Source organism: Mastacembelus armatus, chromosome 10, assembly GCF_900324485.2.
Source record: "Mastacembelus armatus chromosome 10, fMasArm1.2, whole genome shotgun sequence".
NCBI lineage: Eukaryota > Metazoa > Chordata > Actinopteri > Synbranchiformes > Mastacembelidae > Mastacembelus > Mastacembelus armatus.
This window is the reverse complement of record NC_046642.1, coordinates 16,423,036-16,438,001: the sequence shown is the minus strand read 5'-3', so window position 1 is coordinate 16,438,001 and position 14,966 is coordinate 16,423,036. Positions and strand designations below refer to the sequence as shown.

Sequence of the window (14,966 nt, the reverse complement as noted above, 5' to 3'; positions counted from 1 at the left end):
AGATACTAAGACATTTAGAATAGATTTATTAAGCCAGTCAAATACAAAAAGTCTCACATGTGCTTTTCTCTACAGCAAAAAAGGGCTAAAAACCAAGAAAATACAACTGCACTAATTACAGCATACCTTTCAAAGTGCGATTCTACTAAGGTCTCTTTTCAACCCTCTTCTTGATTTTGTTCCCTGTAAATGAACTTGTTTGATAAAATTGAGCCATTTTCAAATTCATCTGCACACATTTGAAGCCCTTGGTTAGAGAACCTGCTAAAGACTACATGAGGGAATTCTTACTGGATATTCAGAACAGTGGCTTGATTTGAGATGGGATCTGGTAACATACGTTGACTTGAGGTGTAGATCCTATGTCTGTTAACAGGGTTCCTGCCTACAGCAATTTACAAGTCAGTAACGTGTGGATTGCTGAGGAGCACATGTACTGTTGTAACACTGGATCTGTTACCTTCAAGCACGATGAAAATCGTCCTATATCTTGCGCTTGGACTGAAGCAGTTTGTATGCTTCAGTTCTACAACTCTCTCAATATGAAAAAAAAAAAAAAGACATATTTGAAGAGGAAGATGATCACCAAGTGCTGCGTAAAGGTTTGGGTGATGTAACCACCTCTTAGACACTGTGTGTTGGTGCTAAAGTGTGGCCAGTTAGTGCAGGGTGTATTAAGATGAGTATGAATATTGGAACGAGTGATCAAATCCACTGTGGTCAAGTGTTGTGTTTATTGAGATTAGGTCCATTATCATTGGGGAAAAAAAAGGTTGTGGATGTACTGTGCATTGTGTATTGTGTCTGATACAAACATACAATGTCAATAGCTACAATATATTTGGATTACACTAACAACATAGAAAGAACAGCATTACTAAAGACAATGATATACACTTAGTCGATGCAACTATCAAAACAGCAGGTTATAAATAAATTATCAATAATCACAATCATGTTTTTGGTATGATAATGTCAAAATTAATTTCCCCAAATTTGTGTATTTCAACAACCACTTTTTGAACAGTTACACATATGGGACAGCTCTATAACATCGATGGGACTGAAGAAATCATCATAAATCAAATCAATCAACATTCACATTGTAAATTCTACAACTCAATGTAGCTACATAATCATTCACAGCTGGAATGAGAATATGTAGTCTTAGTCTTACTGGGGGGATGGCTTCCTGTAACCCTACAAGTAACAAACTACATGTCAAGTTGTTACATATTTGCAGAGAGAGACAATAACAGGTGTATTTTCTGGAAAAAAAGAACAATGTTAATTATTCCAATGTATTTAAGAAATTACTTCAGTTCCTGATAAAAAAAAAAAAAAATCAAAATAATATTTCATGTATATATTCAGAATAGCTGTTTCACAAATAGCCTTATAAAACGCAAGTATAAACAACATTACAATAGGATATCTACAGTTCAGTAGGAAAATTATAGATCAAATCACACCTTATCAACTTATCAACTCAAAAACAAACTGATTTCATGCTACTACCCAGAATCCATCAAGTGGGTACAGTGATGCTTTAGTGCTTTCCAGGGTCAATGTTCTGTCGCTCTCTTTTCCCAAATCCTGCTGCGGCTGCGGCTGCTGCTGCTGCTGCTGCAGACTGATCTGCAGATACACAGTTTAAAAATACTTTGTCATACTGCTCCACATGTTAAAATGAAAGCCAGATGTGGTAGTAGGCGATGTTCCTTCATTAAGAAGAACTTAGTCTCGCATATACTGTTCCAATGCCATAAAAGTACTTATTAGTACATGTTAATCCCTGATTGGAAATAGTCCCCAACAAATGCAGTATTTTTCTAAAAACTACAATGCCCAGCTTTTTAAGGAAATTAAATAATTCATAAAAATCATTTTACGATGTATTATTCCATAAAAGCAAATGGACTTGGGCAAATTCTCAGAGCTGAAAGCCACAGAGTAAAGAAATCAACATGTATTTAGATAGACTGCACTATCGACACATTGTTGATTTTGGTTGTTCCATGTCATTTTGTTGAGAATATGCATAAATACAGTTTTGTTTTTGTTTTTAGCAAACTATAAAGAACCTTCAGCCTGCTATACCATACCTGCATTCTCTGGTGGTGGTCTTAAACTTTCTCCTACTGCTCTGGCCCCTCTGGGATGTGGGAATGATGACTGCCAAGGAAAACCCTGACCAAAGACAAAACACCAGCTTAATTCAAATCACTAAATATACCCATTAATCACAACCAACAGCCCTTAACTTTGCTGTAACCTAAAAATTTGATTGAATGCAAATATGGCTAGGGTTAGCTGCAGTTAGACCTAAGTACATCTCTTTGTTCCTCCCAACTGATAAGGGGAGTAGAGGTAAGAGAACAAAAAGAGCCTTGTTTTCTGAATCAGGCTCAGTCCAGAGACAGAGACAGAGGGACCTTAGAGGACCCTTACCGGGGTAACAGGCTGGAAGTCTCGTACAGGGGGCGGTGCTGCGGCGGTTGCGGCACCTGCTGCATTGGGCATCCGGGGAGGGAAGTGTATGGGCCAGCCCTCAAGGCCCTGCGGTCCCACCTGCACAAAGGGACCACAGTAGGGAGGGCTCAGCGGGCCGTTCACTGAGCCTGACGTGGGGTCTGAGGTACGTCTTTCCTGCTGCTGCCCCTACGATGGATCACAAGTACACACGTGATCCCCAATCAGTGTACGCCTGCTACTCTCAGCGAGCGCAGGGGCCCTGTCATGGCATGGGCCACTGCTGACCTTCAACCTTACTGCCACTGCCCCCCACTGAGGAGTGGCAAAGTTCCACCTGCTGATCCTGATCTGCACTGACAGACAAGCTAGCTGGAGTGAGGCTCTTGTCCTGCTGTACTAATTTGTCTAATGTGAACTTATTTCAGCCAACATCTAAGTGACTGCAAAGTGTCACTAGGGGGCGCTAGTCTGCAAGGTTTACCACAACTACTATATATCCTCCTGCTTAATGCATCTTAACTTGACCTGAATCAAATATACTTGAAAACATGGACAGAATGACCAAACATATCACCATTTCACTGTCTCCTACCAGGGTCAGCCTGAGTTGCAGCCAGTACCTGTTTGTGATGCTGCATCTGCAGTCTCTCCAGCTTACATCTTTCTGTACGTTCTCTCTGACACTCGTTCTGTGCCTGATGAAGCTGAAGCACAAACACATATAAAAATAAAAAAAAATGTTACATTAGAACGTAGTCCCATTGAAAGTGTAATAAATAAACAAAGTTTACCTGATTGGTTAAATTAGTAATCTGCCCCTGGAGTCTTTCAACCTGCCGCCTCAAGTCTTCTTTTTCCTCGTTCATACGCTCCCTGTCACTCCTCTCTTTTCTGAAGTCTTCTTCAAAGATCTTCACCTGAAGTACAAAATGACAATTAAAAGCAGTCAAGGAAACTTATATTACTGCCCTAAATCTGTGTATGTGTGTGGGTATATTCTTTTGTATGTCGAACCTGTTCTTTTAGTACAGCAATTTGCGTGAGCAGTTCCTGTTTCTTCAGGTTATTGGCTGCATCAGCAAAGTTACCCTGACCAGGTGGTTGTTGGGAGGATGAAGGGGAGTGCAGGTTTAAGGCTTCCTCTAATGCCTGAAGCAAGGGAAAACAAATGTCACCCAGAAAGAAATGTCACTGTCCTTTATTGCTGTTCCTTTGAATCTCCTTCATACAGACCCTATTGAGGCGTTGGATCTCCTTCTCCTGGTACTCCCTCTGTTTGCTGAGGGGCAGGAGCTGATCCTGCAGGTAGCGAATCTTCTGCTTCAACTCAGCAGTCTCAGAATTCAGGCACTCCTTCTCCCCCTGAAACATACATAGCAAAAACAGCTTTCTTGAAACTTTCTTGGATTCCTGTGGCCAGGCTTTGAAATGTTTTTGCCTCGTGTATTCTCACCTGTACATTTTCAATCTTAGATTTGGCCAGCAGCAGCTTCTTGTCATAGTCACGCTGCCTCTGTTCTCGCTCTGCTTCCAGCTCAAGCACAGTTTTCTGGGACTCAGCCAGCCGTTGTCTGAGGTCTGTGATCTGAGGGGTGATGTAAACCATTTACTCAGTAACAGCACTCAATGTATCCACTAATCGAATGTGTAAAACTAGAATTCTTATCAACCCAAACCAAAATACAACATGACTCAGTAGTAAGAACTCCGTGGTACTAAACGTAAGCTAGTGCATGTGTTAAGATACAGCCTTGTAAATGTGTGTTATCTAATTATAAACCAAGCCACAGCAGCAAGAACACAGCTGCAAACACACGTAGTCCTGTTTTTGTGTAAAATATGAACAACCCTAGTGACGCAAATGGATATAGCTAGGCTTCTGTGGTTTCAACCCAAGGCTGCATGGTGTCCCCGTCTCAACAAAGTGTGAATGTAGGTTTGTTCATGGTTGTGGGTGTGCATAAATGTAGGTGTGTGAGTATGAGTGTGAGAGCGTGTACATTTGTGTGTCTCTATTGCCCTCCAACTGCACCACAGCAGGAAGCCAGCGGGTACCAGCGAGGTGAGGGGAATTCTTACTGAAGTGCTACAGGCCTTGTTTTAAGCATGTTCAGATAGCGAGCTGCAGCAAGATTGCACCTTTTCCACTGGACAAGCATATTTAACAAAAAAAAAAAAAAAAAAAAAAGTTGCTTTAGTGTTAACTGATGCACACTTTGCACGGTCTTGTGTTGCTTTGATGTATTTCTGAATTACAAAATTCTTGCCATCAGCCATTTTGTGTGTTTGAAAAACATGCAAACTTTGTTGTCAGAAAAAAAATAATTCATATGATTATTTTCCTGATGTGATCACTGTTGTCATAATGCTACACCTATTTTCTCATTTCTTAAGCCTGCTGGCCAAAGGTTTTCTTTGGCATTTTCTTAATGTAGTGTTCAGTTATGCTGACCTATTTTATGGCTTTATGGTTTATCCCTGTTTGGGTAAACTGTTAATACAGAAACTAAATCCAATTACCACTTAAAACCTGTAGAAGCTAAAAAGATTAGAATGATTGCATTTAGAACCTATGGCAATGGAGAATTCGACTGCCTATTCTATTACACTCATTATGTATTCTGAGTAAGGATAGATTTATGGAAAACGCTGGATAAAATAAATGTAACGTGTGGAAGAAGTCTTTCAATTCTGAGGGCCAAAGTGAACATTTTCTAAAAAGGACAAGAATACTTGAACTTATCTGATTTTATAAAACTGAATAACCCCTTTAGAAGCAGCTTTAAATGATAAAAGTGAAAATGTTTTTCAAAGGAACTCGGAGAGAATTAGGTATTAATACTCCCTCAACAGCCCCTACATCAGTCAAAGACAGTGATGTCTTCCCACACTTCTCAAAAAAGTTGTAAAGTCATTACTGTACCTTCTGTTCAAACTGTGACTTCATGGAGTTCCACTGAATGTCCCACTGCTTGTTCACCTCCAGTACCTGTAAGCCACACCAGAAAGTGAAACAAATGACTGTCAACATATAGGAAACAAAATACACAGAGACTTTCCCCTATGGCAAAAGAGGATGAGCAGTTAGTACATAAAAACGACTCACATCCTTTCTCTGCTTCTCCAAAAGCTTGATCTTCTTCTCATACACCTCAACATCACAAGGTTTAGTGGGGGTTTTCTCTGCAGCTTTTCCACTCTGGGGACACAAGAAACATTCCTAAATCCACAACATTCCTCCATTATACAAAACCAACAAAAGAGTAAGTTTCTAAATAGGCATATTCTAAAAGAACCATTACATTTTGCAAAGTTAAATAAAGTTTTAAAAAATATATATTGGATACATAAATAGGAAGTACGTATTTAAATGATATAGAGTTGTAAAAATGTGTCTGCACAAACATTTACTCTCTAATTCAACTGAAATTACCCTCTGAGGTGTGGTGGCCTCCATCTTAGGCCGTACAGTGGCAGCCTCCTCCTTCATCGTTTCATCTTTGGCGTCCAGGGCTTCAGTGTCAGATGGAGCTGCAGTTGACGATGCTGCTGCTGCTGCTGCTGCTGCTGCTGATCCTCCTGTGACCAACTCCTTAAGTTTCTGATTCTCCTGTCTGAATAATCAACAAAATGAAAATGATAGCTTTGGTGAGCAACAGCCCTTCCCAGAGTTTGTTTAAGTTTTGGGAAGAACCTGTAATACCCAGTGGGTGCAGTGACACCAACAAAAAGCACTGGAATAATCCCCCCATCAAAAATGAAAGAGTTTTGGGAGGCTGATCTACACCAAGGTCATGAGAAAGGAAATTGTCCCACAGTAGAAAAAAAAATTACCACAGGCAAATAAGTCATCACATTGTTTGGTTATTGGATGTGGACCTCCTGCAGATCTCACAATTTGTTCTTTGACCTAACTAACTACAGTGTTTCTGCTTCACCAGATGCAACAGAAAGTTGAGTCAAATCAAAAGAGAAGGAAAAACATTACCTCAGCTGTTCCAAGTCTCGATTCCTGATATGATGGTCCTCTTCCATTTTTTTTCGTAGCTCATTGTTCTCCTGTCTGAGCTGTTCACAAAGAGTCTGTGAAACCAAAAAACACATTTCTCATGATATTTAGCATAATTATGTATAATAATATCTATTTCTAAACTATTTCTTCCATCTATATACCTACACATAACCACAAGCAAATTCCTTTAACATAATACTTCACAACGCCTTCTGACATATGGTCAGGGTTTCATCCTACAAACAAGTATATTTATATTTAAGCATATATGAGAGGTTTAAAAAAAAAAAAACCCACAACCTAATATTCACAGACCTAAAATTAATGTCTCATGTTTTATGTGTTTTCTTGTTTGATGTGGCTACTCTAAATTTATTATGAAGCATTTCTGAATTGTATTTAGGCATATGTTATACGAATTATGACAAAGCTTAAATTGAAATGTCTTCCCCCCAAAAAAAGTCTCTGATATCAGGACTGAATTAAAGAAATGTCAGGTTATTATCTACATTATCAAGTGTACCAGGAGTTGTATGTGCATATATTAACTTCTTTATCACACTGCAAACACAGAACTTTGCTCTCTCTCTACAGTCTATAAATAAAATCTGCCACAAAAGGTACTTAGATAGGTACTGAGAGAGATGAAGAGATGAAGGAAAACTCTAATTGCAATCACACAGCCTGTGAATGGTAAAAAGTTAAAACATGATGAAATTGTATAACGATTAAAGAAACTTTGATGCCATGCTGGAGAACCATCTATAATCTAAAGATTGATGCGTTGCTTTGGCAATTTTTACTCTGTCTTAGAGTCACTGTGAATACCTGAAGCAGGGAAGTCCTCTGCTCATTCTTCTGGACCTTAGAGGAAAGGTGGTGAAACTCCACAGCCATGCGACCAAGGTGGGCTAACAGCTGATTTGGGTTGGACTCCTCTGCAAATATGCTGAAGGAACTTTCTAGCCTCTTCAGCTGGCTTGCTAGCTCAATGTTCTCCTGAGGAAGGAGGGGGACTGCTCCAGCCACTGACCCTGCCTGGAGGTACCCACACACATAAAATGTCAAAGCTGCACGCTCTTGCTGACTCAAAGGACAAGCTAACAATTGTGTACATTCCTTAACCAGCACAAGATGGAAAAATCAACATGCTGAAACAGCCGTTCATTTATCTAAAATGTTTGCCCTAGTGGATTTAAATTCAGCCCTCAAACCAGTGGTTACTCAAACAGAATGATTGCGTTAACAGTGTTAATAAAATGTGGGCGAACTCAGCAAAAGAGTTATGACAGTTTGCAAAAGAGCTATTGAATATTTTAAAAAATGTGGCAATGCAGTTAATCAGGTTTAGCAACATGCGCGCCTGTATATTCTGGCATTGTGTCCTACTAAAGCATCCTCTAGGATGTAGTGTGTGAATGAATCAGCAGTATAATTCTAGTCAGTAATAATCCTGGACTTTCCCCTGGCTGACTCAGGCTGAAGCTACCAGTATTGAGTTTGTTGGTGAGTCACTGCTCCAAGGATATGTTCAATATTAAGGAAAATGCTATAATGAGAAAAGGTTTAGTTTAGCCAAAATAAAATACACAAAATAAATTCTGGGAATTAGCACCAGTAGCATTGTGATATTCTAAACATATTTAACCGTTTGTTAAAATGAAAGATTCTTTAAAACTACAACAAATTAAGTTCCTGTTGGGGTTGGAACATGATTTATCTTATTTTGTGTCAAAATAAGTGTGCTACATACGGTCAAGGCATCTGAAGTCTTTCCCTCCATATTCACCATGTCAAACTCTGATAAGGCCTCCTGTAATAACCAAAATATGTTGCAGTATAGTACAAGCAGTGTCCACACTGTAATTGTTTCAATAAACTTATAAAAATAAAGTAAAAATCCAGCTGATAGCAGGCAGGTGTCCAATTTTTAGCCCTTATAATGTCTGTATATGACGTTATTTATAATTATACAACCATCCCACAGTTGTTATCAACCAAAAACTCTCACACATAGTAAAAACTCCTTACATTGGGCTTCTCAGACTGCAGGGTCTTCCCTAAGCAGCGGGATTGCTCCTCCTTCTGCTCTGCAGTGGGGTGTAAACAGGGTTTACCTAAAATAAGGTAAATAGGCACACCAATACCAAGGTTGATTCAAGTATAGTTAACAACACTTTACAAAGTAATAATCCACAAATAGGAAACTACGTTGACAAAGGTAAATTCATATTTACCACCAAGTCTGGGAAACATACTTTGTATCTCAGTCTGAATCGGCCCTCCTATACACAGACTGGCAGCAAAGCTGGAGGACTTGAGGGCTTCGTTGTCTCTCACAAGTTCTTCAACGCGCTGCCGAAGTCTTGATGCCTCTGACTGAGACTCTTCCAGCAGATCGCCTGCAAGTTTTAAAGGGATCTTGTCTGTGGTCCAGCACTTCACTTGAACTCGACTTGATCTAACTTCATTTGCTCAACAACCAATACTAAGGCTGGGACTATCAGTAGCTCAGCAGGAAAATGTAAGCAGCACTCCTTTGGTGAGTCACAAAAAGAGCAATTAGACCATTCACTGCAGTGGCATGAAAGCTTTTGAAGAGCATCAGGTTTTACAACATTCCACTGTATTTACTACACAACCATTTGTCACCTGTATTTCTACATTTTGAGTGGAAATTCATATGTCATTTGTTATGTAAGACATCACATCCTTGTGAGTACATTAAGTACTTATTAAATAATTCTTTTTGCGCTACAACAAAATGCAAGTTCAACACAGTTTTCTGTTATAGACTTTACAATAAAGAAAGCCATGTCGTTCTTTATTCACACCAATCTGGAAAGATAAAATTCTCAGGTGTTAGACACACTACAGGTGAGTCATGCCAAAGAGCAGCTGGCATTAATCCTTTGTCCAGAGATAACTATACTGTCTTTAGGAACCCACCTAAGCTTTTAAGTCCTTTCATCCGCTCCCTCAGTATACTGTTCTCCTCCAGCAGCTGTCGATAGCTGCTTCCCCCTCCGGCCTCTTCCTTGGCCTTAACCTCACTCCCACCTGGATCATAGATGCGGTACGGGCCTTTCCCATCCATTGCTGCTGATCACTTCTTATACATGGTTCTCTAATCTGTTGAAAAAAAGACAAAAAAAAAAAGACAAAATAAAAATCTTTTTTAAACTTAAAACACATAAAGTGCCGGAAACTACTTGACAGAAGATTAAAGTATACAGGAAAAAAATGAAGGAGAGGCTGACCTTTACAGAAAAGAAAAAGTGCTGATAGTAAAGTCCTTGCATATACAGGACTGAGGACTGGATAGCAAGCGGAGAAACAACTTTAGCAACTATTGCATAGAGGATATTTGAAAGTATAAGCACAATCAACATAAAAAATAAAGAGAAACCAACATCAAATGTCCAGACCCAACTCTTCAACCAGTTGGGTTCAAGAACTGTCTGTACGATAGGAAAAAACAACTAGCTACATTCTTCTTAGTTCCTATTAACCTAAATTTCAACTTTGAACCATAACTTACATCCACACCACAATAAAACAAGTTGTGCTCCTGTTGATTGCAGATCACCTACTCAAACATCCCCCTGTAACGTTACCTCGCCACTGCTAACCTCACTCTGAATTCATCACATCTGGAAAGACGAGTGAGAGGACAAAAGCAAGAACAACATCGCGACAACGCTGTAACAAAACCTTCCCAAGTAAAACATAGTGTGCCAACGTTTGTGATGGCTAAAATGACAAGAACAAATCCAAAAGAGAAAAAAAAAACAGAACAAAAGCAGGGGGAAAACCGCAAAATTTTACGCGAATCACGGCAGCAAACAAATATCCAATAGATGAGAGTCAACTACAGCACAATCTTGGCACTGATAGATACCTTGATTGGCTGAAGAAGGCTAATATTAGTTTTCGCTGTTGTCATGCAAATTGCTAGCAACATCCTCGTTAGCTGGCGGCTAGCTAACACTAGATGACAGTGCGGGACAGGAAGCCGCTTTTTCCTCCTATTTTGCCACTACAGATACTTTTACCGTTGCGGTAAGTCAGTCAGAAAGCGAAGTTAAATGACAGACCAAAGAACAAAGAGGTGTCTCTTGCCTGGGTACCTTTCAGCTCGCAGTGGCCTCTCGTCTCTCTGCCCAGACATCTATTGCGGAAGTGGTCTGCTGGTCTATGCTGTAACCTGGGAAATTCCACCTCGCAACGTTTGATGTAAACAGCGGTGATTGACAGCTCGGCGGACCAATCAGAGCACGGCGCTCTGTCAGCGGGTCACCAACCGGAGCCGGTGTTCGTATGTAAACACTGGGGCAGTATGGCGCGCACAGCCTGCCCATTCTCACGACGAGCTTTTAAATATGTAAATGAACATCCATATATAGCCAAAAATATGTCTTCCACTGCACCATGAAACAGAGGGTTAGTAAAACTGAAAATAAGAAGAAAAAAAAGATTTATTTGTTGAATCGTAATGATTTTAATTAAGAAACTTCTTTTTTTTTCTCGTTTCACCTCTTATAACACTTCGCCCATAGTCCTGGGACTAACCCGTCCATTTTCACTGAATGACTTCATTCTTCATTGATAAATTCAGAGAAGGGTCTATTGGGGGTTTCTGTGATTGCACCACATATTTCCCCTGAGCTATATGAGGCCAATAATAATGCGTATGTTTGACAGGAAACACTCAATAGAAAGTTAAGAAATGACGTTACAGGATAATGTTTAGCTTTTTTTCATTAATTATTAAAAAAATCTAATTTTCTAATTTTCTAAAACTAAGCAATGTTTTTTTTTTCCTTTAAAATAATGCCTATTAGATTTACACATTTAAACTACACACTCAACCAGTCCAAACCCCAGTTAAACAAAAATCCAGTAAAATAATTAATTGATCCTCAAAGGAGTTGATGATTAATTTTATGTCAAGCCTCACTGATTAATCAAGAAATCCTTTCAGCTTGAATTCACATCACTCAGCACCTTGTTTTATTCGAAAAAACATCTAGATAAAAATATCAAGAACACACTACACAGAAAATACAACATGATGAACGTAAAATACTCAGTGTTGCCTGGCCTCTCCTCAATTCGATTATGCCCTTCAATTGCACTCAGGCTACATAAATAAACAAGCAAAAACAAAATAAAACAACATAAAAACATTGCATTTCAAATGTTATCCATTAATGCTGTTTTACTGATTCAACTTTACTTAGATTTTTATAAATGTTATGTCACACAAGTCAAGATGTGCTACATACAATAAAATCAGGTTTTGACTAAAATGACACAACCAAATTGACCATAATTTAGAGCAATAGTGACATCTTGTGGGAATTAAACAGGTAACGTGCTGTCATAATTCTTTCTCAAGGAATTATGAAGACCATCGCTCAGTTAACAAGTACTTCTGATGTAATTCAGGTTTTGACCAAGTACAATAAGCCAGACAAGGGTAGTTTAATTGTTAATCCCAATTGAGTGTTATTATCACATTTAAAAGAAATAATTGTTTATCAACAAATGCACTAATGATTTTAGATTTTAGAGTGCCATGTCTTATCTGGAAGAATTCTTCCTGCGTTAACAGGAAAAACCCGGTTTGCAAATTATATTATACTATATATGATGTCATTAATTCAAACCTGCACATATCAGAATCACACCTCTGTTTTTTTATCGTTATGTAGCAACCAATTAGGAGCCAATAATTTCCTGTAATACACAAAACTGCAGCCTGATGACATACATCAACTACAGGTACTGCTTATGTTAAAGCTGCTGTAATAGAGAAAGCAATTTACTAATATCTCTCTTAGGCCTTTAAGTAATATTTTTCTAAATTAAGGAATTCAAATGTAATGTCGTTATGCTACTCATTTGTCTGTTTGACTTAACCTGTCTGATGAAATAATGAAAACCATAGTAATTGTAATATGCATACTCTGCATTGGATGTGTGTAATTTAATAATAATAAATCTTATTAGAAAATCTATTCCATATATAAAAGTACAGCTTAATTTACTTTACATGTAAGAGAAGAATGCTTCAAATGAAAATATGCACTACAATAGACAATATCATTTTTGCACTAGTATGTGGACCAGCAGTGACCAGAAAACACTGGTAAACGTGTGAATGTGTTCTCCAGAGAGTCATCACTTGGCTACAGGAAAAGGCAAACACACACACAGTTGTTTTTTCCTCAGTCCTGCGCCTGTCCTGTTTATCAGTGCACAGCATTTTGATCTCAAGCTGCAATGATGCGCAGAAACCATAAACAGGCGGGTGGCTGTTTGCCTACCAGCACGAAAACAAAAGCCTAAGGATACAGGAAATGTCACCAATCATTTAGTCCTGCTGAGTGACCAATTGTATACATTGTTTTCTCTTCCTATCAAATTTTTCAAAAACATATTAAAACATTTTATTCATTGCACAAAGGCAGGAGAGTATGCAGATGACATGTGAGACAGGATAATTGTGAGATTGAAACCCACACTGTCACAAGTACAGATTATGCACCTCACACTGCTGAGACATAAGAACAGTCCAGTCTCATGTCTCCTAGCAGCAAAAATGAGCAGCTGATAGTCATTATCTCTGTTTCCACTTAATACAAAATGATCTTTGTTAGCCCACTAGTGACTCCAGCTGTCCTCTCCAGGCCCTAAACTTTGGACATCCTCACTGCAGAGGCTCTATCACTTTTGGACAGGGTGCAGTGGCACAGATATATTTCCATTTTAACTCTTACAGGCATGTCACATATCTTTTTAAAAGGAAATTTAAAATCTAGACTTGGACCGTTGAGATTAATAAACAAGTTTGCTCCAGTACAGTACATTTCTCTCAGGCTTATCTGTAATTTACAGTAATAATGAATATGCTATGCTTTATGTTTCTTTTTATATCGAATTTTTCTTTAAGTATCAAATACATGATATTTTCTTCTTAACATGGATTTAGTAACATAAGGTTTCGAAAAACATATTTGTTTATAATACCTGATTACCTTTAAATAGCAGCTGTCTACTGAAACTAGTAAAGACAACGCAGTTACAGGGCTAATTGCATTTTTTCTATCAAGCAGAGCACAAATCAGTCTTTTCACTATGTTACCTTTGCCTTCCATGCTATGTTCCAAACAGAGGACAACAGCATACATTTCAGTGACAACATAAAATGACTTTAACTTTATTCTCGCTCTAAATAAAAAAAAAATACAATGCCACAAATCGTGATAACAAATCTAATATTCTCTTACTACATCTCAAATGTTAAAACAAATAAACAACAACTCACCCACACATTCAGCTTGTGTCGGAGAGGCACTTTTTGAGGAAATGACGGGGAAGCAATTTCACTGTGAGACTTGGGGAATTCCCATAACCCAGTAAAATTGCCTAACACTCTATGCTCAGGCTCAACAGAACCTAATATATGTCCAACTGTGTGGTGCATTTACTGTGTAACACAAAACATGAAAAATGTCTATATTTAATTCATTTTTGGAGAGAATTGCAGCACATACTATATGCCATGTTGCACACATCAATGCATGTTAACAAAACTGCATAGATAGAAGAAGCCGCATAAAAATAAGTGCATGTGACATGATGAGGGCATCATTGTAGAAAAATGTGCAAATGACCTCTAATATATAACAACTGTTCCATACAATGCACCGCATGGCCTGTTTGCATAGTAACATCATGATGCCACTGCGGATAGAAAAGACTGAAGCACCAGCCATAGCTCTCTCTGAGGACTTAACAGCTTTGAATTATGTAAACTGTAATCTATTTAATTTATGCTGTACAAGATGTTCTAAACAACACCACAGTGCAAAGTTCCCCCAGCTATCAAAAGGAAAAATCAAGAACAGTGTATATTTTGATATCAGTTGCATATTAACAATGTGCTATTGAAGTAATCTCTTAATCTTTTATAATTATCAGCAAATAGAGCAATTTCAGACTGGGTGTACCATTAAAACCAGAGTGTGACTGAAGGCTGCCGACTCTATTTGTTGCCTTGGATTTTGGCAGAGTGCAGGGGATTTCCTCGCCACATACATCTTTTTTCTTCTTTCCTCTTTTAACTCAAAGATGGCCTGACAACAGCTGCACTCACACATAGGCAATGAACTGAGACACTGACAAGAACAGAGACAGATGTCTTGCACTTTTTCTTCTGCATTACCAAGTAGTCCAACTGACAAGCATGAAATGAAGCGAATGTTAATATACATAAGTAAAAATGACATTTTCTCAATTATTCAGTTGTGTAGGTGTATTGACATCTATTCTGTCTTGGTAGGTAGTCAGGTACCAGTGTGTTTGAATACAAAGCAAAGTGGTTGAAAGGGCTACAAGGTAAGTTTAGTTTTAAGCCCCATAACATTAGCTGCTAGTTCTTGTCCATTAGTTGTACTGGGTAGGAACAAGT

The 14,966-nt window shown here is 38.5% G+C and overlaps 1 protein-coding gene across 9 annotated transcripts; it reads right to left on the bottom strand.

The window, feature by feature from the left end:
• Positions 1-10: 10 nt before the first annotated feature.
• On the bottom strand, positions 11-13,890 carry tnip1 (TNFAIP3 interacting protein 1). 9 transcript variants are annotated; one of them, XM_026330289.1, is made up of 18 exons: positions 13,821-13,890; positions 9,437-9,619; positions 8,725-8,889; positions 8,519-8,604; positions 8,241-8,300; positions 7,316-7,525; positions 6,464-6,558; positions 5,909-6,089; positions 5,582-5,674; positions 5,399-5,464; positions 3,929-4,060; positions 3,709-3,837; positions 3,490-3,624; positions 3,267-3,392; positions 3,096-3,179; positions 2,452-2,661; positions 2,106-2,190; positions 11-1,638 (listed from the first exon to the last, which is right to left on the bottom strand). In XM_026330289.1, exons 2-18 carry the CDS (start codon positions 9,582-9,584, stop codon positions 1,550-1,552), a joined length of 2,094 nt encoding a protein of 697 aa, XP_026186074.1. In that variant the 5' UTR covers positions 9,585-9,619; positions 13,821-13,890; the 3' UTR covers positions 11-1,549. The 9 variants fall into 9 exon arrangements, with proteins under 9 accessions (XP_026186074.1, XP_026186073.1, XP_026186072.1 ...); XM_026330288.2 differs by lacking the exon at positions 13,821-13,890 and adding an exon at positions 10,610-10,887; XM_026330287.2 differs by lacking the exon at positions 13,821-13,890 and adding an exon at positions 10,618-10,887.
• Positions 13,891-14,966: the final 1,076 nt, after the last annotated feature.